The following is a 23,963-nucleotide window of genomic DNA, read 5'->3' as shown; positions in this document are numbered from 1 at the left end:
TGTAATTCAGTAGTTACAGAAAAGTCATTGGTGAACTGCAGCCTACAAAAGCTTACCAGTGGCCGGGAGAGAACTGGCTGAACAGCTCACTTTCAGCTGAGTAGTAAAATTAAGGTGGGGGGAGCAATGAAATACAAAGGCAAAGAGGCTGGTTTATTTCTTTAGCATGTAAGTAGTTAGTTGCACTGTGCACAGGAGGGATGTTATTTGTGATCGTAGGCATGGACTGGTAAAGTTTGTGTCATTGCGAATAGGTAGGGAAGTGGCCCAGGGACACCACAGCTATTGGCATCAAGTATGGCAAAATTACTGCAGACCTGAATTTATAATCCTCTTGAAAACAAGGGGCTTTCCTCTATCCTTTTGTACTGCAGTTGCGCTCCTTAGCATTTTTGCACAAAACTATGTGGGGTTCACAGTGCAATAGTGAAGATCCATGTAGGAAAGGCATAAGGCTAACATTATTGCTGAAACAGATATTCATTAAAAGGGGGGAAAAAAGTGTGTTGGTTTTTCTTCAATTAAAGAAAATTAGGTATGTTTTAGCAGTCAGTTACAGAAGCCCTTACAGATGGTGAGTATTCTGTCCTAACACAGCAGATTCTCTGTCCCCTGTTCCCCTCCTGTAAGAGGAAGGATAGCTTTCATGTTGCTGAAATAACTTTTGATGAAAAAAAAATCAACATACAGCTGCTTTTGGTTATCAGTCAGCTAAAAATGCCAATACTGACTTGGATAATATTTCCACTATATCCTTAATGCACTGTAACATAGATTGAAATAGGTATTTTCCTCTAGAAGATAGAAAAATGTCACCACCTTTTCTATAAAGGTTTCATTTTCCTGCTGATTGTATAACAGAGGTTGTGGTAAATGGCTGTCACTGTGCTAAGTCATCCTTTTGTCACATCAATACAGTCTTATCCTAAGTAGTTAACTAACAGCTTCCAACTATGGATGTCTGAAATGAGCTTTGCACTCTGAGTCATTAATTATACAGGCCCTGATAATGGATGTTTTGAAATACAGAGCAATGCCTTGTGGAGGGGGTTGGGGAGAGCAGGACAATGTTTTTCATTCCCCCTTTTATGACTTCCAGTCTCTTCATCTCTTCATGCTTTTGACACAGACTAATGTTTGAATTAACTTCCAGCCATTGTTTAATGTCATCAGCAATCAGTAACAGTATGTTTATATATCAGCAGACCATTTACCTATCCCATGTGGACTCTTGAATAAGCAAGCAGTGGGCAGTCAGGACCATCCCTCTGTTTCTTTCCTCTTTTCATCCCAAATTCACAAGCAAATAAACGTAAACTGTTAACAAACTATGAGAAAGGCAGTTAACAAGCTCTTTAAATTTTGTTGAAATTGTTAATATGGCCAGTCCCAGAAGTATGTTTAAAAAAAAAAATCTAAAACCTATTTGAAAACTTTGCATTTTTCTCCACAAAGTTCAAAAGGCTGCTTTAAAATTCGGTATTCCACTGCTGACCTCCTGATGCCATGTCTGCAATGCCACTTCCCCGCATGGAGCCAGACTACCAGTTGCTGCTGCCGAGGAGAGCGACAACTTACAAGAACGTGGCTGAACAGTGCCAAATTTTTTATGAAAACTCCATTTCCCTGCCCGTGATTTAAACATTGCAGGCGAGATTCACCCGTTTAATACATAGCCCTGCTAAACAGCGTAAATAAGTCTGCTTGGCTTTTCATCAGTCTTTCAGCAGTGACACTGTAGTAAAAGCGTAAGACTAGCCGTAGGGGCTCAGACACCTTGCAGCGTGTCCTGGCTCCAGCTCTGCCCAGGAACACTTATTAAGCGAGAGAGTCTGACAATCTGGCACTTACAGGACAATTTTTCCTTCTGATAAAACCTCCCCAGCAGTCAGCAATCTTGTGGGTTCCTCTGTTGGGGTTTGTTTTGGAACCAGTTTAGTTTTCTGACCTGCAGGTGGGCACCTTGCTCACATCATATGTTTTATTGAAGGTTTTTTTGGGGGGTTGTGTTTCAGTTTTGTCACTTGTGCATTTGCCTGCATGTTCTCTGGTCACCTTATCTGCATTTAAATGGGTTGGGGTTTTTTAGACCTGTCTTCCTTCTGCCAAGCTGTGGCCAAGGTGCTTAATATGCTGTAGATTGGCTGCAACTTTGTAGAAAGGGCATGAGGAAAAAGACCTGAACGCTGTTTGGTTAAACACATCCCAGTGGCCACTGCAGTTAAAGAGCCTCTTTGGTAGACAGCTGCTTTCTCTTGGTCTGTTGCGAAGCAGGGGTATTCTGGTGGGATTCATTTAGTGCCTGTTGAATGCTAAGAGGCAGCTGAAATGACCAAAGAAAATATCCTTTCCAGGAATTTTTAAGTCCAGCTAAAAAAGGCTGCCTGGCCCCTGGGTGCTCAGTGAGTTGGTTCCCACAGTAACCATATTGTTTGTCTTTACGATGTGGAAATCCAAGCTGGTTCATACCAGCCAGCCCTCTCTGCGCTAAGTAGCGTAATGAGCTTTCTGATTAATTAAGTGCTTAAAACACTGGGTCTTTAAATGCTGTTCTGTCTTTAAATAAATGTCATGGTGGAATAAATGTATACTGTCCATAGCACAGTGGTGAGCTGTCACCACAGTAAACTAACCAGAGCCAGAAGCAGCCTTGGTGAGACTGGGTTATTTCCTACCCTAATTCAGCTGCGCTGGGGGGTTATTGAGAGCAACGTAGTTTTGTAGAGGAGGGCAGAGCTCTCGCTGGCTGTGGTGTGAGCAGGTTTCCACATATAATGGGAAGGTACTCCAAAAAAAAGGGAGTGAATAAGGAACACGAGGAAGGGAGACAAAGTGCTTCCTACAGCCAGAGTGGATGCTTGAAAATCCTGCTTGCCTGTGTACTGCAGCAGATGAGGGAAGGAGGAGTCAAAGAACTCAAAAAAAAGTGAAAAAGTTAAAGAAGCCATAAAGAAGTAACTGCCTTATGTGTCTTTAGTGAAGGGTGTTCTTGTAAAGCACAGGAAGCTTCAAAAGCTGTTTATAGGATTCTGCTGTTCATTTGTGATTGCTCCACTGCCTGCAGCGGGAACCCAGTCTTGCTAGCTTCACCTTCTAGTAAGATCTACAAAGAAATCAACTGTTATCCTCCCAATACTATAGGAAGATATATATATTTTTTTTCATTGTTTATTTGCAAAAACAACCTGCAAAAACAACCCACAAAAATAAGCATTTGTGTAAGGCAATTTGCAATATTTCTGATGTTTTCTGAATAACTTTCGTACCACACTTACTTGCCTGTGCCTCTCCTGCTCCCTCCTGTGCAAAATTAAGACAGGATCTCTTCCTATGGAAGTGCCTCACAAAGCTGCAGTGTTTGGGGTTGGAAGAAAACTCTTACAGAAGAACTAGAGATAAGCCAGTTTTCAAGAGTCCCAGGTCCTTGGAATACCATTAAAAGTTTGAAGGGGTTATAGCAGGGCTGCACTTGCCCTAGTTATACTGGTAGAAAACACTGTGTGTTGCTTGCGGAACATGAAGGTCTATGAAATTATTTTGTATATTTGATGCTTTATAAAGACCTAAACCTTTTCTCATTGCTGGTTTTTTTTGAAAGAAATCCAGATTATACTTTTTGTGTCTGCCCTGCAAATGAAAAGACAAGGCCTGCCACCCTTTAAATTTTAAGCAGCACTTAGGGATTGTTTTCTATTTGCAGGTAAAGAGCAATCCTGTCTCTGTGTTGATTTTTAAAGCTGGTATATGACTCTATGGCTTTAGACTTCATTTTGCGTATAACCTAAGCGATGGTAAAAAAACTTGAGACTAAGCTATTAAAGATTTTTTTTTTTTTTAAATTAATGATTGTGATGGTGTTTGGACTTGGTTCGCCCATATATTTCTGCTATGCTGGCAGGACTGGCAACGGAAGCGGCTGGAGATGAGTAGCTGTGCCTTTGTCCTCCATCAGGGTCTTTTATCATCGCCACTGTTCCTTTACTGCTGAATAATAGTCACAGTGTTCTGCTAGCTGTTAAACAGGCTTTCAAAACTTACCTGGTCTACTTTTGTTTTGTATTACCTGTAAGGCATTATTGTAAGAATTACTTGAAAAAAATCAAATGGAGCAGCAATTCCCTGCAACATGAAAATTGCGTTAGTCTTCCGTTGTTTCTCTTTTTGCCATTGCTGCAGGAAAAATAATCAAGAATTTAACAATAACATGCAAAGTTATCAGAGAGAGAGATTTGTGTTCAGTGTGCTTTACAAATGTTCTTAATCACAATATCTACTGCACAGATGAACAAAGAGAGGTAGAGCAGATAAACAGAAGGGTCAGGCTCCTCAGGTACAATCTTGGGTATTCTTTCTTAGAGTTCAAAGCTAAATACAGTCAATTTGTAGACATTGCTTTTTAACTGGGGACTAGATAAAGACAGTTACAATAACTACTTTTTAATTAGTTTTTTACATTGGGTGGGGGGTGGTGATCGTTGTCATCTCTTACTCACAAAAATGTGAGAAGTACAGGCTCTACCTGCCTTGGCTGGGACAGCTCCAGTGTTGAGGACGCCAGCTGAAGGTGGTCCTGAATTACGCTGGCAACAGGGCAAGAGCTGTGAAGAAAATGCATAGCTATAACACATGCACATGTGCCCACTTCTGTGATGTTTATTTCAACAGATACTGAACCTCCAAGAATCCAGTGCCCAAGTGTGAAGGAGAAAACTGCAGAGCCCAACAAGTTGACGGCCAGAGTGTTCTGGGATACCCCGGAGGGACGAGACACTGCTGACGGGATTCTGACAGAGTAGGTGCAAATCTGTAAATGTCTGCCTTTTCTCCTTTTTATTCCTGGGGTGCTTGGTTAGTAATTCACTTGATGAGGGTGGCCAGGTACTCCTTCCCCTTAATTCATCCAAGATGCTTATTTACAGCTGTCACATGTAAAGAATAGAAAAATTAAAAATTGACAACTTGAATCATTCAGGACCTGGCATGTAGAGGGGTAGCAGATTGTTGTGGTTATTTTAGAGCTGATGGAATAAATGACAATAGCATTTTGACTGCACCTGTGAAACTTTCCAGAGCTGCTTTGTGGGTCTCTTCTCACATACAACAAGTTTTCTTACAGCAAGTTACCTTTTATACATAACAATGAAAAGATAATAGTGCATTGGAGGTAGTAGCAGAGATAACTTTGACTGTCTTAAAAAAAAACCAAGACAAATTGTGTCACAAAACAATATCTGCAATCATCTTTAGGCTTCTTCCTGAAGTAGTGCTGAGTACTGATGTCACAGCGTTCTGCAGTTACTTGTAAAGTAATGCCTCTCATTTGAAACTTAGGGAGCTTTAAACATAGGATTTAAACTTAACACTTTCTTCAAAATTTCCTTGTCAATTTTTATGGTTTCACAGTCACACTTTACGGAAGAGCAAGGTGCGCTTGTGATGGTACCACTGTCTCTGATTTTCCTATCTTTATCGTGCAGGATTTATGGCAGTCTGTCTAGATTATTGTGATGGAAAGAGTATAGAAAATCTGCTTTTTTCATTAAGCAAGTTACATCTTGGTATTAGTGGACTGGTTAAGCTTAAAATCTCAAAGTTGTAAGCTTAAAGATGTTTACAGTCTTATGTGAATACAAAAAAAGCTGTTGAAAGACACAGTGATATTGCCTTTTTATTGTTACATTTTAAATAATAACAGAAAAAAGAATTAATTACACAATAAAAAACAATATTGCTGCTAAGGTCTAATGTGATAATTCTATGGCAATTAACAGCATAAAAAAAATTAAGCCTGATAAAATAAAAACTTTGAAAAGTGTCAGAGTAAAGAAATTCCAAAGTCTTTTTGATGAAATAATGTCTGGCAAGCAAAAAAATGGGGAATACCTGTGTAGACTTTGTCATGTGAGTAACTGTTCCCAACTCTGAAGAGGCTATCTGTTGAATCTGTGGAAGCTTTTCCATAAATCTGTTTTTATAAAATCTTGCTAAACTGTGATGTTTTACAGAGTGTACAGTGCTTTCCTTAAATGCACTGGGTCCTGCAGTCCCGTGAGTATGTAAGCTTTCCCATTACAGGAAACACTGCTCAACCTCACTTCTTCAGTACTGAGGATACATTTAGTACATCTGAATTCTCCTAACGCATTTGCAGGATAGGAACAAGTTCCAGGTGAAAACACTGCTGTGGATCACTACACCCTTCTTGTGTGACAATAGATCTCGCTTTCTATTCCATTTTTCTACATTAGTGTAGTCACAGGAGCAGTGCAGAGCACTCAGATGGGGTATGTCCCCATTGTAAGAGGCTGGAAGTTTTCTTGCAGTCCACCAGCTCTGGGTTATGCTGCAGCCCTGACAATACAAAATGAGGGAGGATCAAGCTTGATTTTTCTTTATGTAAGGAAAAGGAAGCTCAAGTTCCTTTGGGCATGACGTGATGCTTGGCTACACTATGGATTGCCTTATAGGAAGCAAGCAGGCCCTGCCTGATCTGCCTCCCTTGTATCAGCAGGGTGGGACCCTTTTGTATGACTCCAGGGTGGGCTGTTGGTAGCAAGTTTAAATACTGTGGTCTCTGCTGCCCAGCTTCTTCCTTTGCTTACTCTCAGTGTTGAGTCATGTAATGCAGGCAGGCAGTCTTAGCATGCCACGACCTTCACTATTCAGGCTTTTACAGCATTGTCAGTAGGAAAATGCTGGTGAATTAATGAATGTCTGTCCCATTTTATCTCTCTTTCTCTCTCTCTCTTTTTTTTTTAGTGTTATTTTGAAAGGCCTGCCACCAGGGTCACATTTTCCAGAAGGCGACCACAAAATCCAATATACCGTGTATGACAGAGCTGAAAACAAAGGCACTTGCAAATTTCTTGTTAAAGTCAGAGGTAAGAGTGATGTTTTATCCTATATAAATACAGTCACTGATTTGCATCAGTAGGCAGTTTGAGAAATGTCCTCATTTCTATATCTGTCTGCATATGTATGTGTATATAAACTGTATGTTGATGCTGAAAGGGAGAACACTGTCTTGCTCGAGACAAGGGGGCCAGGCCTGCAGCAGGGTGGACAGCCTGTACTCCACACATCAGGGAAGAGCTTCATTGATCTGTCCTGCCTCCAGCTCCACACTCCTTCCCTCCTGCTGGCTTCTCCCTGATACTTAGCTTGTGAGCTGCTGAAACAAGTATGCAAAGGAGTTTTTTCAGCTGTGACTCGCATCTGTCAAGCAGGGGTGCCCTTTCACAAGTCCACATCTTGAAATCTGGATTTGAATATACAGAGGTGAAACCTGTAGGTTTCAGCTTCAGCTCTCTTTGTGCTCCATGACCTTTTGTCACCATGACATCACAATCACATGCATACACCTATACATCTGTATCATTTTAGTTTACATACAGAATCATAGAATTATTTAGGTTGAAAAAGAGCTTTAAGATCATCAAGTCTAACTGTTAACCTAGCAATGCCAAGTCCACCACTAAACCACATCCTTAAGAGCCACATCTACACATCTTTTAAATACCTCCAGGGATGGTGACTCCACCACTTCCCTGGGCAGCCTGTTCCAATGCTTGATAACCCTTTCAGTGAAGAAATTTTTCCTAATATCCAGTGTAATCCTCCCCTGGCACAACTTGAGGCCATTTCCTCTTGTCTTATCTCCAGCCACCTGACAGAAGAGACCGACCCCCACCTTGCTACAGCCTCCTTTCAGGTAGTTGTAGAGAGGATAAGGTCTCCCCTCAGCCTCCTTTTCTCCAGGCTGAACAACCCCAGTTCCCTCAGCTGTTCCTCATAAGACTCATAAGGGTGCTCCAGGCCCCTCACCAGCTTCGTTGCCCTTCTCTGGACATGCTCCAGCCCCTCAATGTCTTTCACTGTAGTGAGGGGCCCAAAACTGAACACAGCACTCGAGGTGCGGCCTCACTGGTGCTGAGTACAGGGGGACGATCACTGCCCTGCTCCTGCTGGCCATGCTATTTCTGACACAAGCCAGGATGCTGGTGGCCACCTTGGCCACCTGGGCACACTGCTGGCTCATATTCAGCTGGCTGTCAACCAGCACCCCTGGGTCTGTGTGTCTAAGTGGTGTAGCAGGTCACTAACCCTTTCCCCTTGGATTATGGGGCTTCATTCTGCTCCCCATCCCTGTCTTCCAGCTGAGAGGGCTGAGTACCCAGAGAACAAGTGGTCTTACTATTAAAGACTGAGGCAAAGAAGGCATTAAGTACCTCAGCCTTTGTTGCTATGTTTCCCCTCACATCCAATAAAGGATGGAGATTCTCCTTAGCCCTCCTTTTGTTGCTCGTGTATTTATAGAAACATTTTTTATTGTCTTTTATGGCAGTAGCCAGATTAAGTTCTTTGAGAGCTTTGGCCCTTCTAATTTTCTCCCTGCACAACCTCACAACAAACATCCTTGTTGTCTCCCCCTTCCAAAGGTCAAAAACTGGGGTTGGTTTGTTTGTTTGTTTTTCTTCTGGGTTCCAGGCAAAGCTCTCTGTTCAGCCAGGCTGGTCTCCTCCTCCGACAGCTTGTATGAGTTAAGAGGGGTGTTTTTTGGTTGGTTGGGGTTTTTAAGTCTAAACATAAGTCTAACATAAATCTAACAATACAGAAAGCAAACAGAAAAATGTCTTCCATATTGGTATTCCACTGGCCATGCTACCCTGTAACAAACAGGGTGATTCATGCCTTGTCTCTTTTTTTTTTTTCTATTTTTTCTTTTCTTTTTTTTGCCTCTTGCTTAAAGTCAGGCGCTGTGTGAAATTAAATGCCCCAGATAATGGCTACATCAAGTGTTCAGGTGATGGAAATAACTATGGTGCTACATGTGAGTTCTCCTGCATTGGTGGCTACGAGCTGCAAGGAAGCCCAGCTAGAGTATGCCAGTACAATTTGGGGTGGTCGGGAGTGGAGCCAACCTGTGCACGTAAGTGAGTATTTCACCACTTTACCAGACGGGCTGCCAGAGCAATGGTTCTTGTGGCAGTGAGAATTTGGGAAGGGGGTGTGAGGTGGAATACAGCTGCAAACTTTAATGCCCTAGAGGTAAGAAACCTAACATCTTCCTCTCCTCTGCCAATTTGCACTTACAGCTGAAGTCTTTGCCACCTTTGGCTGTTCTTTCCTAGGATGATGATGGTACCTCACAACTTATAGCATGTTTTAGCCCAAAGCTCTGTACAAAACTTCACATTCTGGAGTCAATCCATCTTGCAAGCCAGAACAGCTTAAGATAAAATTGTTGGCTTCAGTGAGGCCAGTATTTCACCCCTATCTTCTTTATTATTATTCTCTCGTTCCTGTGCTTCTGCTGTCTAACAGTTTGTGCTTTTAGAAATGGATCTGTTTTCAGTATGCTCTATAACTTTTGTTTTAAATTTATTTCTAGCCATGAATATTAATGTGAATGTGAGGACTGCAGCTGCACTTCTGGATCAATTTTATGAGAAGCGGAGACTGCTAATTATTTCAACCCCTACTGCAGCCAACTTCTTCTACAGGATGCAGTTGGGGATGCTGCAGGTAAAAACAGTTTGGGGTGGGGGGCTGCAACTATTTTTTTTTATTTATTTTTAAAGAAAGACACAAGAGGAAAAGCTCCACTGTTTGATATAAATCCACAAACTTCAGCTGTTTATATTGCAGCCATTGGAGGATCTGGCTGAAGCAGTAGTGGTTCTGGATTAATCCTTTTTACCTGGGTTTCAGTTTAAACATCTCCCCAGTCTCTAATTCAGCTCCCTTCTGGATTGTGCTGCCTCTGACTGACCAGTTGCTGAATCCCAAGCAGTTCTGGCCCTCTTCCATCCTCCCCAAATTAATTTAACTTGTGCTCAATAATCATTCCCTAACTCAGCTCCTTAAGAAGCTGAAAAAAACCCAAACCATCCAGCACTTCAGTGGTTGCAGTTCATGCAAACCAGGCTTACAGACTGTAACTATGATGCAAGGAAGTGTGAATAGCTTCAGAAGTAACCAGTGCACCAGCAAACAAAGGACTGGAGACCCAGCATAGAAATCATCCAGAGTGCTGGAGATAGCAGTGGGGTATTTTGCTCCAAAAAAACAGAAAACCTGGTAATTGTTCTTATGTGTTGTAAATGTGATGTTCTTTCTAGGTTCTTCCTAGACTTAGGGATGTATCTCAGAAATGTATCTGTGTCCTCAGGGAAAGGAGTCTGTCCTGTATTCTTTCACAGCAGCAAGTGCTTCTATCTATCTTGTTTCTTTTCTCACAACTGTAACAAAATTCAGTATGAATAGTCATTGGGTTATGGGCATGATGATGTTTTTAACTGCTGGCTTAAGTTACAGTTGTATTAAAAAAAAAATTTTTTTTTCTTTTCCCCCATTAGATTAACTTGGCAAGAAAATTCAATATATTGATCAAAATGAAATAGTTTAAAATACTAAATTTAATGGCTATAGTACTTTTCCCACTGCTTGACAGTGGTCAAACAAGTTGGCATGAAAGAAAACTTTCTGCAGTTGACTTCCATTTCACATACCTTGCTTTGATTGCCAAATTAGATTAGTGGCACAATGCTTAATACCCTGGCATCTTTTCATGTCATTACAAAGCCAAGTTTATATTTCTCCTAGGTGGTCCCTGTGTGTTGTTTTTCTTAGTGTAGTTAAGAATCTGTCATTTAACATCCCCTGGAGTCATGAGGCTGTAGTTCTTTGCAGTGAGAATTAGAGACTTTTCAAAGTATGCTCTCATTTCAGTTTAAACCACCTCACTAACATAAGAAGATCGGACTCTTTATGAACACTTGCTGTGTGCTCAAATCAACCCCCTGTTCTCCCACTGATAACTAACACACCTCTTTCTTCTTTTAACCCTTCCAGCCAGCACAGTGTGGTTTAGACCTCCGACATGTTACTGTAGTTGAATTGGTTGGTGTCTTCCCAGCACAGATAGGAAGAATAGGTGTAAAGCTGCTGCCCCCATCACTTGCCCTGCAACTCAGGTAAAGTAAGCTCTCTCTACTGTTGTGTTTGCACCTTAGCATATATGATGTATTGCTTTTGATTCCCTGCATCTCACTCTCTAAATATACATATTCTACTCTAATGTACATAGCAAGATGCTGGAAGGCAGACATTGATGAGTAAGTTTTAGGATTAATTTGCTCGCTCTCTGTGCAATAGCTACTGTAAATTTGTGGGCATTTGGTATTTATGAAATTAAAAGCATAGACTTCAGCTTGTTTCACATTTAAATGGGTCACAAGTTGAAGTCTATGCCACTCTTTCAAGTGCCATGTCTTCCTTGACCTTTTACTCAAAGTGAGTGAATTTCTGAATTCGTGTGAACTCCCCATGTATCTCTTTGATCATGTTATAGGTCTATATTTTTGGGTGCTGCCACTGAAAACACTTCAAGTATGTCTGTATTTGTGCTGGAGTTGGTCCGGTGCAGTCACGACAGGCTGCAATCACTTTGCAAGGACAGCCCTGGAGCGGCTGCCAGTGCAGCCCCAAATGGCAGCAACAGCTCATCTCTGCAGCGCTGCTGGGGGCTGCGGCCAGGCTAGAAGGGGAAGCAGTGGTTGCTCTTTGAAGTCCCACATGTAGAAATGATATGGGCAGGATTTCAAAGGGGAAATTATCTCAGCCTCCCCAGCCTGACTACAACAGTTTTACTGAGGTGCCTAAACTGTTTTAACTTGGGTTTAGAGTGGCAGGGGGTTGGTTTTCACTTGAAAGGGAGACTTCAAGTGCCAGCATTTCCTAGGGCCAGGAGGCCTCATTGGCAGGGAAAGTAGTAGTTATTTAGGAAAAAAGTCCAGGAGCATTTTAGGCAACATCTTCTGTGATATGCCTGAGGAAATGGAGCGAGTTTCAACTGGGGACAATAAAAAATGCTGACAAGTTGGAGAGGTTTTTTTGGATTGCAAGATATAAAAACATTTGTTCTCTATAAAAGGAAAAAGAGAGCACAAAGAGCTTTCTCTTTTATTCTAAAAAGTAAAAGTACTTTTACTAAAGTTGAAATGTTTTTCTTGTGGCTCTGTAGAAAATAAGCAGCTCTGGTAACACTTTATTCCCTGCCACCCCCACACCCCCAACCTTTAATGGGGTTACATTTCAGAAATTGGTATAGTATGACCTGCCATGCACTCAGTAAAAGTTAGTTAGTTTTCCATTTGATTTTTTTTTCTCTGTTGTTACTGCAGTGTGTGAATTACAGCATTCTAGTTCTGGAAGGCACTTAAATCAAAATGAAACACACCCTTAAACATCTTGAATAAAGATGCTGTCCAGAACTGGCATTCAGTAAACTAATGAGCACAGGTACTCTAGTTAAAACTTTGGAAACCTCAGAAGTTAGCATTTGCATTTGTAGAAGGTAAGCATTTTTTCTTAGGTGAGATGAGGCACAAGAGGAAGGTAGTTTCCTATCACCATAGCTTAGCTTCAAACTTTATTTTAGTTTGAATTTAATAGCCAAGCTCCCTAACTGCAACAAGAAGCCACCTAGAGCACTCAAACTTGTTAGAAGGCTGAGGAAGGTCAATTTTGATGCTTCGCACCTTACCAACATCCCCTGCCCCGACCCCTCTTCTTCATGGCAGCTTTCCTGTCCTGACACCATTCTGTCATGGCTGCCTGAATTTATTTTCCCCACACCAGTGGTGTTGATGGACTGCATGTCTAAGGATCTTCTAGTTCATTAACTCCTTCAAGCAAAAGATGAAAAGAGCACCAAGGATATACTTTTGTTACACCTGTCACACCTCCAGAGGAGCTCAAATGACCTGTTTTACCACTTGGAAGGAAAGGATTCTGCCATGATTAGCAGTGGCTTTTGTTCTCCTAAATTGGAGTTACCACCAGGTAGATGGCTATTATTAGGAAGCGATGAAAACTGATTCCAATAATTTTGTCCTGCTTTTTCTCATTGTGGTCTTATACCATGTGGCAGCCAAGAAAGGGAATAGTCTACCTGGAACTCTAGCTCCATTGCAGTGGTTTTCATTGGGCGATGATTATAGTACTTTTGTCTTACCTTTTTTTTTCTCTTGTGATAGCAATAGGGAATGATATGTGCTATACTAACAGTCAGAGGTCTGAGAAGAAAACAAAGCCGAGTGCAGCTACCTTGCCACTTCCCTAACGCAGAGGTACAGCCTCCAGCACATGCAGGCACCTGCTCTCTGTCAGACTCCTTGTTCTTACAGCTGAAACAAAGTGGAGCCTGTATAGCCCCCTCTGACCATCCCTGCCTTCCTCTGCTTAGATCCAACAGGCTGGTTCTGCCATTTATTAGTTTGAAGTGCCCAGGCAGTAGATGATGGGCTTTAACAAAACACATTCCTTATTTTGCAGGCTGCTGCTGAGGATCCCCCATTACAATTTCAACATCGTGGTGATGGACAAGCACGGAATGGACAAGGAACGTTATCCTTTCCCAGCAACGCCAGCTGAGCTCTTTGCACTTATTGACAATTTTCCCTTGAGAAAAGAAGAGATGAAACTGCAAGCAGAAATTGGCCAGTCATGTCCCTAATTCAGGATCACAGGGCCTGCAGTTGTCAGTGAATTTTTTTTTAATCCACATAATTCTCCCCTTGGTGCTACACAAAAGCATGGCTTTTTTAATCACTGATGTACAGATTTTTTGTGTCTATTGTTAAAGTCTGTCCAGCTGTGTAGCTACTTTGCATAGAAGTATGCATGATGCTTTTTTGTACTTTCAGCCATCTTTAGATAAATGTGTATGTAGGATTACTACCTGATGGAATTTCTTGTACAGAGAGTGAAGAACTGAGGCACGTTTCTGGGAGTTTATTTTGGATTTTTCATTAAGTGTAAAATTGGGGTTTCTTTCTTACTGTTTACAAGTCTTTTTATTAATAAAATATTGTTTTGCAAACAGATAGTTGTCTAAAATTCCTTTTGGAGATAAACTTTTATCGATTAATTCAAAAGTTGGATCAAAATACCTCTCTGCAAATGATTATAACAGAGATATTAGCCTCAGATTGAAAGTGTACAAGCAACCAAGCAGCGTCTTTCAGTTCCACTAACAACATGGTCGATCACAGACACAAAGCATAAGCCGAAGGCAATGCAAGCGCCTGTTTTCAGCAGCAGTGAGGAAAAAACAGCTAATAGCGGTATGGAAGTCATTGCCAGAAGGAATATAATAAAGGAACAGTGAGCAGTGTAGAAGATGGGCAGTAATTACTAGAGGCCACATATTGCAATGCTTGATAGAAAAATACGCTCTTACCTGGTATGCTCCTGCTTCTGGCTTTTCATGTCCAACAGACTTGGAGTAGCTGATTTCTTTCCCCTCTTCATCTTGGAGACAAACCAGGCTGCTGATTTGATGGCAGGGAAGCATCATCAAAGATTTGTCATTTCCAGATCTGTGAAAATATTTGTTTGCAACTCATCACTTACCTACAAATTAACAAAAACATTCCCTGCTTAATAAAAAGTGTTAGGAGGAGGCAATCAAAAAAGGACAGAGTTTTTTATTGTTTTATTATACCCCACAGTTTTGCCCATCCACTGCAAAGAATATACATTGTGCATGAAGAATATAAGCATCAAAGGAGTGAAAATTGTGAGTTACAGCTTTGGATACCTGTTTACAGGATATGATGCATAATTTGACATGCCTGAAAAGCAGCACTCCAGTGTCTGTGCTGTTCATTCTTGCTGCTCAAGAGCACAGCCCTGTTTTTTCAGCCAAATGGTTGTTTGTCTTTGACTGTAAGGTAGATGATTGTTTAATTTTACACTCTGGTGGCAGTAGAGGAACAGTTTATCAGCATCTTTAAAGCAAATCCTTACCAGAATTCGGTCTCTCACACCCTCCAAAATTAGAAAAATCTCTTTTAAAAAGGTTGTTCCTGCAAGTGAATTAATTAATGAGGGAATAAATGTGAAGAGAGGGCAATCAGCCCTGACACGAGCTAGCAAAAGCTAACTGTGGACTAAAGCACAACAGCACCAAGGAGGGGGTGGGTGGTGGTAGCTCCTGTCTTCTGAAGAGGATGATCTGCTTCCGAGAGTGTTAGGAGGCTGTTACTGAACTCCCAAGAGTAGGTACGAAAGCATGGCACGGCCCTGGCGATGAATCCCTGCAGTGCTGATGCCAAAGGCAAGGAAGATCTGGATACGCGTGGTGGTGGTGCCAGGTTTGCAAGGAGGGCGAGGAAGCCCTGACTGAGCTTTCTGAGTGTTGCCCCTAGAAGATGCAAGGACAGGATTGGTGACAAAAATCACAGAAATAGCATTTCTGTTCCAGACCTGACCAAACCAAACCCAAAGTAAGTCCTGGACCCACTATAAAGGAACAAGGCGGATAAGAGCCAGCGTGCTGATGGACACGGCTGTACTCCAAGTTGCTTTTCCTCTGCTGCCTAACACCAGTGGTTAAGAAAACTAGATGTGGCTGGGCACACCAAATTGCTTCATGCCTTAAGTGTCACATGTGGAACAGAGAGCCTGAGGACACATCTACATACATGCTGCTGTGGCCACACTTCTCTGGCTCAGGTTCTTTGGCATACATATGCTTATAGCATGAATGCGCAGGTGGACAGGGTTTTTTTCTCCTCACTTTCCTCATTGAAAAAGCACATCAACTAATTTCCAATGATTTAAAATTTTTTAAAAAATTTTAAAAATCTCTAATGGGTCTGATTTTTCTACTGTATTGCTGCAATTCCAATCCGCAGCTGCTCCATTTTGATTTAGGTACAGAATCAGTGCATCCAGTCATTTTTCATGACTGAGTGAACCAGAGCGGGGCTTTACAATTGCTACAATCAGGAAAGCGATTGCAATCACTCGGCTGTTACAGGAAATTGAATTAAGTGGAGGAGAGTGCATGAGTGATTGGATTACTAGTTATAGTTCTACACAGAACATCTATTAAAATCTTGTGATTAAGAAAAGCTGTTCTTGATTAGTAATAAAATGTTTCTGGCATCTTCTGTTGTACTTTTTTGTGGGGAAGAGTGAAAAACATCATATGCCACCTCTGTTTCGGAGTCAAATCAGCCTGCACGTATGCTATGCAGGGATGTGGCAGATTGGCCTTCTGGGAAAGGAGTGTTTGAACAAGGGACTTAGTATTTCTAGCTTCAGCCCAGCATTTATATATTCAAATAAACTCCAAATATTCAAATATATTCCAATTATTCATCCTGTAGACTTCAGGTCCCAGAAAAATAACACTGTGTAAACAAGGTACAGCATCTACACTAGTGCACTTTTTTTTTTTTTTAAAAAAAAACATTTAACCAAAAATTCAGCTCCCTCAAAATCATACAGGCTGGAGTCTTTGTTGTACTACCAACATGGCTGCTCTTACCATAGCTCTAATCCTACCACTGCTGTCAAAATGTAAATCCTGTTTAAAACATGAATTTTGGTTGGGAGGATTAAAGGCTGTTCCCAAGAAGCAAGACCTGCCATGAATTGTGCCCTTTCCACTCCCACCTCCAGGCTATTCATTGTGGAAGATGTGACAGATCACAGTGTGTGGATACAGCCGCAGGCTGGAGGTTCCTACATCAATCTGGAGACACTTCTCAATTTTGAATATGAACCAAAGACTTCAATCATTTTAGACCAGAAAAGAATTCATGTTTCTGTCATGCAACAACTTTTGCAAACAAAACTACTGGGATAATTGTGGGAAGCAGCAATTTCTCACCAGCACAAAACAATTTTGTAAATGGCCCGATTATTCCCCAGATCCTACCCAAGAATCCACCTAATTTGATGAGAACAACCCCTGCCATCAGAGGAGAGACAAAATTTAAAGTTGCACATCCCTATTCTTGAAGTTCAAACCATCCCCTCTGGGACAGAAAGTGTTATGTTTTAATGAAAACACCAATGACCCTTACAGCTCTGCGCTAAATGATTACAGCATGCAGCTTCGTTACAGCTCAGTACTTACATAAGAGCATGAGTCAGACCGCCTAACATAATTAATGAAAACACAGAGGCTAAAAAGGAACCTGAAGTACATTTACTCTTACGATTGCAACCCACTTTTTAAATTGAGGTGGTGAATAGTGGAGCTTAGGATGTGCAATCTCAGCACTAGATCACCTCCAGCCACTCACCTTACTCTCTGTTAGCGCTGTACATCCACAGAAAGGGAAAAGGGGGCGAATGCTTCACACCGTCGGGAGATGGCACGGCTCCTCTCGGCCGTGTAGCTGCTGCCCGTTTCTCTTTCCCCGTCTGTGGCTGGAGGATGTTTTTGTGGCAGCTCCACGAAGGGAAGAGTGGGAAAACACTAGCAGACACTGGAAGGCAGAGAGCAGCAAGGCTGGCTGGGCTAGAGGAGCCAGTGAGGACACTGGCAGCGATGGATAGCCCACGCATTTCTCTGGCCTCTTCCAAGCACTGATCCGGCCGCTGCACGCTCTGTAAAATGCAAGGGAAACAGATGGCAAAGCCAGTGTCCATGCAGAACGTGCTAGCGCATACCTAGTCACCACCATATCTCCCATTGCCACCCATGCACCCAGAAAGTAACCATGGCCTGAATTTCAGTAATTAGGTTGGCCCATGCTTCAAATTCGCATGGAGAACTTGGCATCTATCACCTCAAAGAGAAGGGGAGGAGAGGCCGCAGTTCAGTTCTACAGAAGTTACAGAGGTGTCTTCCAGACCCCCAAGCAAAACCTCAGCTAAGGTCCCCAAGCAAAGGTATGAGGAGCAGAGGAATGGCAGGAGGGCTCTTCCCCCACCTGCAGCTGCCTCCCAGTTAACGGGTGTTTGACCTCCCACCCTCATAAAAGCCAGAACCAGCACGGGGACAAGCTAGACGGGAGCGGCGTGAGGGCAAAGGAGCCAGCTGCTTGCGCCCAAATCACACCAAGACGCCAGTGAACCCCGCTGAGGTGGTCCCCCCTTAACCAGGGTGCAGGAACCCAAGACGCTGAGCTGGACTTTCAGACCAGCGCAAAGCGAGCAGAGGCCAGCACGGGCCCAGAGCCCGGGAGCGTTATTTGCTTTCCTGGTTCGTCTCAGTCAGGAAGGGACAGCAAGACACAAAAACCTGGACAACTGGAGAACCAAGAGAAGATGGAAGAGAGGTCTCAGCTCTGGGAGGTAAGTTGAAGTGAAGGCGACTCAGCTGAAAGTATAAATTTAATGGAGTGATCAAATGTTTTTTTGGTTTTTCTTAAAAAAAAAAAAGTTTAAAAAGGGCCAGTAATTACAGAAAAGCTGCATTTTGAACATACCTCGGTTTTCAAGTGGGCAGGACCTCGAACTAGGGAAGAGGTAGGAGATTTGGAGACGGTGGGGAGGACCTGCTGAACATGCAGGGTTAAGGCACACGTAAAATAATTCTTTAGCAAGGGGGAAGACACTACTGCATTTCCCTTATTCTTAGAATTGCATGTTAAAAAGAAAACAGGTTTAATGCTCGTGAAATAAAAAAATAGCTTAAAACCACTTACAGTGGAGAAATTAAGACCAAAGAAGCAGAGAGACACCGTCAATGGAGTCCCACCTCTGAAGACGTGGCGGGCCTCTTGCACTGTTCATCAAATATAAGTAAAAGTAATGTCTTTACCTCAATGAGATAATAGGGGATATTCCTGAAATACATGCTTATAAGTTTGCTGTAATGCATTTTAGGAGACACAAGGACACAGCAGCATGTTTCACTATTTTAATTTTAAAAGATAGAACAGTAATCTTGACAACAGCTGCAAATGTATTACCAGCCACCTTTGTCCACAAAACTGAACGTACAGTGCATAGTACAAAAACGTTCTGGGCAGGAAACATTTTGTTTTGTCTAAATTTGGGTAGAACTTAACATACCGCAATGCCATTTACTGCTACTACTGTTCACGTCCAGCAGAATAATTAAACAAATAGCTAGCAACAGATTTTAAGCAGAACAAAGGCAGAACGAGGGATACGTGACATTCTCCAATTGCTGCAACAAATGACTACACTTGGCTTTAGGCAAACCTCAACAATTAGAACTACCCTCAAAAATATACACCAAGCTCTCAGGAGCAGTAGCACACAGCCATATAGATGTTATTGCCACAAAGCAGAATTGTTGAAATCACTAATCTAAATAAAGGCCCAAGATGCAGCAAGGGTGAGTTTCAAAACAACCTAGAAAACACCTAAAAAGCAAGTTGAGATTCACTTTCTGGCGTCAACATACACAGTATAATTAACACTGTCTTATTACCACTTATCAAACAGCATTTGCAAACGTGAAATCACCAGGCTGGAAATTCATGGGACACAGTGGTAAGGTTCTACTAGCGTGCTTCTCAGCATCTCCTGCCGAGTTATGGTAAAAGACATCACTGCAAATAAAAGTCAGCATCCTATTTTGGAATTCATCACATGTTCTGCCACTATTTCTCTAGGGTTCTCAAATGTTAACATTGTGTGTAAAAATAAATAAATAATAATTTTTAAAAAACTATTAAAAAAAAAAGAGTTTACAAAGCACGTGGACCAGCTCTCAGAAGATGGTTATTTCTGTCATTGTTGCAAAGTGCTGAAAATCAATACTGTATGTTAGGGAAATAAAATTTCAGTTTTTACCTCGTATGGATGCACGTAAGTGGGGCTATCACTTAACTGCTGCATGCTGCCTCCTTCCAGATACTGGAGATTATCGTTCAGGTAGAACGTTCTGGTGAGGGTTGCTGAACTGAAGGGAGGGATGAAGAGAAGAGAGACCCTTGCAAAGATTCAGGTACAACCCTTCCTATATTGTGTGAATCCACAAACTAGACAGCTGTGGAAAATAGGACTCTGAGCTCTTTTTTGAAGGTGTAGATCCAAGCAGCCTCTCTCTTCATTGACCCTCCAGAGCAAACCACAAATGTGTGTACCCCTCAAGAAGCCAAAATTATACCAGTCTAAATGCACCCCTCCTGTTACCTCTCCTTATCAATTAGCACTAGTGGATGCTCAATAGCTGCTCTGCTGCTACAATTTAGTTGATATTTTGCAGAATACAACTTAGAATAATTGCACTTGGCAGGGCCTAACCAGGCAGGAAAACAAAAATAAAAAATTAATACATAAAAATGCTTCTTTCATGCTACCTTAGCATAATCTGCATTGGAAGAGGCACAGAAGAATAAGCTTCCAGCCTAATGCACCATGATCAAAGCATACTCACCATCCCAATGCCTTCTCTCTTAAGCCATCTGCTAAAGCATCCAGCTGGGAAAGAAAGATCGAAATGTAGCATCTAAAAGGCATTCAAGGAAGGCAACGGCACTTGGATTAGCACAGGAAGATGGAAACAGTGTCCCTCAGAGTCTTTGCAGCTTTCCTCCCACCCTCACTCAAACGTAACACGATGGAGGTGGAAAAGATGAGGTCACCATTTCAAACCTGCGTTAGCCTGCTTTGGGCATCTAAGCATGCAAGAGCATCAACATTTAGAAGCCTGAAGTCCCCATGTAGCTGATAAACTGAGCAGAGAAACTTCCAGAGAACAGGTCTAGATACCAAAGTCTGATGTCAGGGCTTGGAGAGCCCTCAGCATCAGCTCTTTTTGATGGATACTGGCAATAACCACACTGCCTAAAGAGGTATTTACTGGCCCCACTTGACATTTACAGTGAAAGTTGCACTTTTGTTCTTCTCTAATGGGCCAAACCCTCAAAATCTAATCACAAGGGGGAAAAGATAGTGATGAAAGCCCTGTAGTTACCTTGCTAGAAAAATATGTATCACAGTAAAAGGTATTGTGCAACACATTTTCAAAAACCACTGTAGAGAAGGTTTCTTCTCCACTGACACATCTTCAGTCATTTAAGTCTGTGTGGAAAAATACTTCAGAAACATCAGCTCTGCTATGTCTATTTACTCAGGGAAGGATTTTATGAATCATTGCTAAAATTGTGGTTATTTTCTCCTAAAAATTAGCCTTGAATAAACCATTCATGCACCTTCAATACCATAAACATACATACAAAAGGAAGGCTTTTGCCTAATTCCTGGCTTTCCGTCTTTTTGTTCAGCCTGGTAACACACAGTACGTGATGATGCACAATTACAGGCAATTAATTCAAATATCTGGGAAACAAGAAATCACATCTGCAGTTAACCATCTTGTGCTTTTCCAAACCATAAATCATTTTTGTAAAGGAAGAGACCAAAGATACAAGAGATGTAATTAAATGTGACATTTTCCACAAATCAAACGCTTCCTACAAATGTGCAGATAACATCATAGAACAGCAAAGCTTTCCAAATTGCTCTAGTGTTTATATGATGCTCATCATCTCTTCGAGGCTCATTTGAGGCACAGTGTGATACCTATCATATGCTACCATAATGCAGAATTGTCACTGCTAACCTAGGAGGTAATTTCACTGCACTACGCCAAATCCCATCAATGGCAAACACCACCACGTTGCCCGAAATTACTTCCCAGTTGAAATTTTTCCTTTCATATGCTGAACTGAAGTTGACACCTCCAGTCTATTCATAGCCCAGTCTATAATTTCAGGTGCAGGCTCAGAGTGAAATTTTGGCCCTTTGGAAGGAAAAGGCAGAACTTAAAGCCCATGTATGAGCCGGGTTACACTTCCCAGACAAGTCCATTCATCACAAACTCTATCATAGGACCAAAATGGGCAGAAGCTGAAGTAGGAAAGCACAGACTTTTTCCTTTCAAAGCAAGACTTGATTTAACTAAAATGTTCATACTTAGAAGGTTAGAAAATACCATTCAAAAATTAGACAAACTCTTGTACTCCATGTATAAATAAAAGGTTTAGTTCAGTTCAAAATTTTTTAAGGTTTTCAATTTGGCAAGAGAAAAAGGTGTCCACTTTGGGGTCCAACTTGGAGGAATTTTTGTGTTCTTATTGTTTTTCCCATTTTCACCATCAAAATGAAACAAAACCAAACCATCCAACTCCCCAGTGTTCCTCTACAACTCTAGCTGGAATTTTACCCTAAAGAATCATTTTCTTTAGATTTAACAAGCTTTATCTTTTTGAATCAACTTCCAGCAAGTGAAAAATCAAGCTTGTGCCTCCATGTCAAGATAATATAACTATTCCCCAAATAAATACAGGTTTGCAGTACAAACAACCAAGACAACTTGGACCGATTCTGTTAAAGAGAGAGGTAGTTTAGGTGCCAAAAGTTAGGTTTGGTTTAGGAAAAAAAAAAAAAAAAAGTTTGGTTTGGTTTAGGAAAATTCGGAAGAAATGTTGTTCACTCAGTTTACTTTACTGATCTTCCTTTGTCTTATACCCTGAGCAATCACATGCCATGCAATTATATTATTATTCAATCTGGCAAGCAGACGTGCTGGCCTTGAAAAATGATTATAATCCTATCTCATTATGGTAGGAGTAGCCCACAACAACTATTCAAAACAGCATGCTCTTCACATATGACCTGCGTAAGTCCCCAGAGGATGGGGGATCTAAGTAGTGTTAGGTGTAAAATCACTTTAGGAAACCAAATGGCAAAATTACCATTGAACAATTGTCACAGTTAATAAGATTAATGATTGAATTGGCCCAAAGTCACTCTTATCATTAAATCCAGTGTTAACTCACAGGGGGATGTTCAGGAGAAAAAAGTCCTACTCTGGTTAATAATTAACATGCGTGGGCACGCCTGAATGGGATCCCAGCCCATTCAGAGAAAATCCCACAGTTGTGCAAATCATTCTGGCATGTGCTTTAATCACGTCACTCTACTACAAAATCTGTCGAATCAAGGCCTTAGCTAACTATGTCCAAACCCAGTATGGGTCTCATCTCAGCGACCCATCAGATGGTGACAGGCATGTGAACACATTCCTTCTGTTCAATGGCACCAGAAGATCTTGGCTAGAGCTGTCAACTGAATGAAAAACACAGTAATACCATGTAGTTCTGGAAACTGTTTGGGGATTTGTTACAATTTATTTTCATTAGAGGCTCTTTGGTTACTTTGAACCAACTCTGCCTTTTATACAGTGCTTTAAAATAACCCAGAGAATGCCAGAACACCAGCACTGTACACCAGCTCACCTGCTCCTTATTTCTAGTGTGCAACACAGTGCATTGGCCTTCCTTGGTGGGCTGCTTGGTCCCAAGCCTGCCATCCCGCACGCTGCACAGCCCAACCAGCAAACATGACAAAGAAATGTTGTTTGTTGTCCTTCGTAACATTACGGCTTCTCACCTTCCAAATACCAAAGCACAGACTCACTCTGAATCTGCTTGTACTGTATCACTGCTGTCTTCTAGGCCATCTTTGACCCAGAGGGAGACACGTAAACCAGGCATTACTTACTAAAAGACCAACTAGATGCTCACTCTGTGCCCCCCCAGAGGCAGAGGAGTTCATCAGCTGCATACCAGTCACCAGAAGGGACAGGGAAAGCCAGTCCAATCTCTGTACAAGGTCCAGTCCTCACTGGCTTCAAGAGAAACACAATCTGTACAAGAAACGTGGGTTAAAAACATGCGCATGAAAGTGCAGAATGCATTAAAATCTCACTCGGAGCCTTAATATCCAAGGCAAAAAGTACAATCCTTCCCCACTTTCAAACGGGCTAAGTGACAAGAGCCTGAACACCACTGAAGTCAAGAGTACCTGTGGTACCCCTTAAGTAGTTAAAGTCTTTCAGAGTCTGCGTTTTCCCATGCTGGACCTCAGCATTAATATCCCCTCCACAGGGACTCCTGGACTGTCAATCATCTTCTGCCAGAGGTGCTGCTCTTCCCCTTGAGAGTCCATCCAGTCAACCTCCTTGCCATTACTTACACCTGGCAATTGCAAAAACACAAAGCATTTTGGCATATTAGTAACCAGTTATTTAATATCCTTGCTTATTTGGTCCAACAGGGTATAAGAAAGATGACAAGCAATTTACACTGCCACCTGTACAGGGAGTTATACTGAAAACAGGTAGCTCCTGGAGAGCACCAGTTTGTCATTACACTCCTTCGTGGCACGTGGAC

At 41.8% G+C, this 23,963-nt stretch overlaps 2 protein-coding genes across 7 annotated transcripts in view; one reads left to right on the top strand and one right to left on the bottom strand.

Annotated features, from left to right (window-relative positions):
- SRPX (sushi repeat containing protein X-linked) overlaps positions 1 to 13,885 on the top strand; it is a 50,576-nt gene extending 36,691 nt beyond the window's left edge. For both annotated transcript variants that reach the window (XM_052794646.1, XM_052794647.1), the window contains 6 exons: positions 4,666 to 4,792; positions 6,760 to 6,881; positions 8,750 to 8,929; positions 9,392 to 9,525; positions 10,855 to 10,976; positions 13,339 to 13,885. In XM_052794646.1, coding sequence (XP_052650606.1) covers positions 4,666 to 4,792; positions 6,760 to 6,881; positions 8,750 to 8,929; positions 9,392 to 9,525; positions 10,855 to 10,976; positions 13,339 to 13,519 — 866 coding nt within the window. In that variant the 3' untranslated portion in view covers positions 13,520 to 13,885. The remainder of the gene's footprint in view (positions 1 to 4,665; positions 4,793 to 6,759; positions 6,882 to 8,749; positions 8,930 to 9,391; positions 9,526 to 10,854; positions 10,977 to 13,338) is intronic.
- Positions 13,886 to 20,841: 6,956 nt separating this feature from the next.
- Positions 20,842 to 23,963, bottom strand: part of SYTL5 (synaptotagmin like 5) — a 91,103-nt gene continuing 87,981 nt past the window's right edge. For all 5 annotated transcript variants that reach the window (XM_052794859.1, XM_052794857.1, XM_052794860.1 and 2 more), the window contains one exon: positions 20,842 to 23,768. In XM_052794859.1, coding sequence (XP_052650819.1) covers positions 23,626 to 23,768 — 143 coding nt within the window. In that variant the 3' untranslated portion in view covers positions 20,842 to 23,625. The remainder of the gene's footprint in view (positions 23,769 to 23,963) is intronic.

This window comes from Harpia harpyja, chromosome 8, assembly GCF_026419915.1.
Source record: "Harpia harpyja isolate bHarHar1 chromosome 8, bHarHar1 primary haplotype, whole genome shotgun sequence".
NCBI lineage: Eukaryota > Metazoa > Chordata > Aves > Accipitriformes > Accipitridae > Harpia > Harpia harpyja.
The sequence above is the reverse complement of the archived record's forward strand: the minus strand, read 5'-3'. Positions and strand labels throughout refer to the sequence as shown.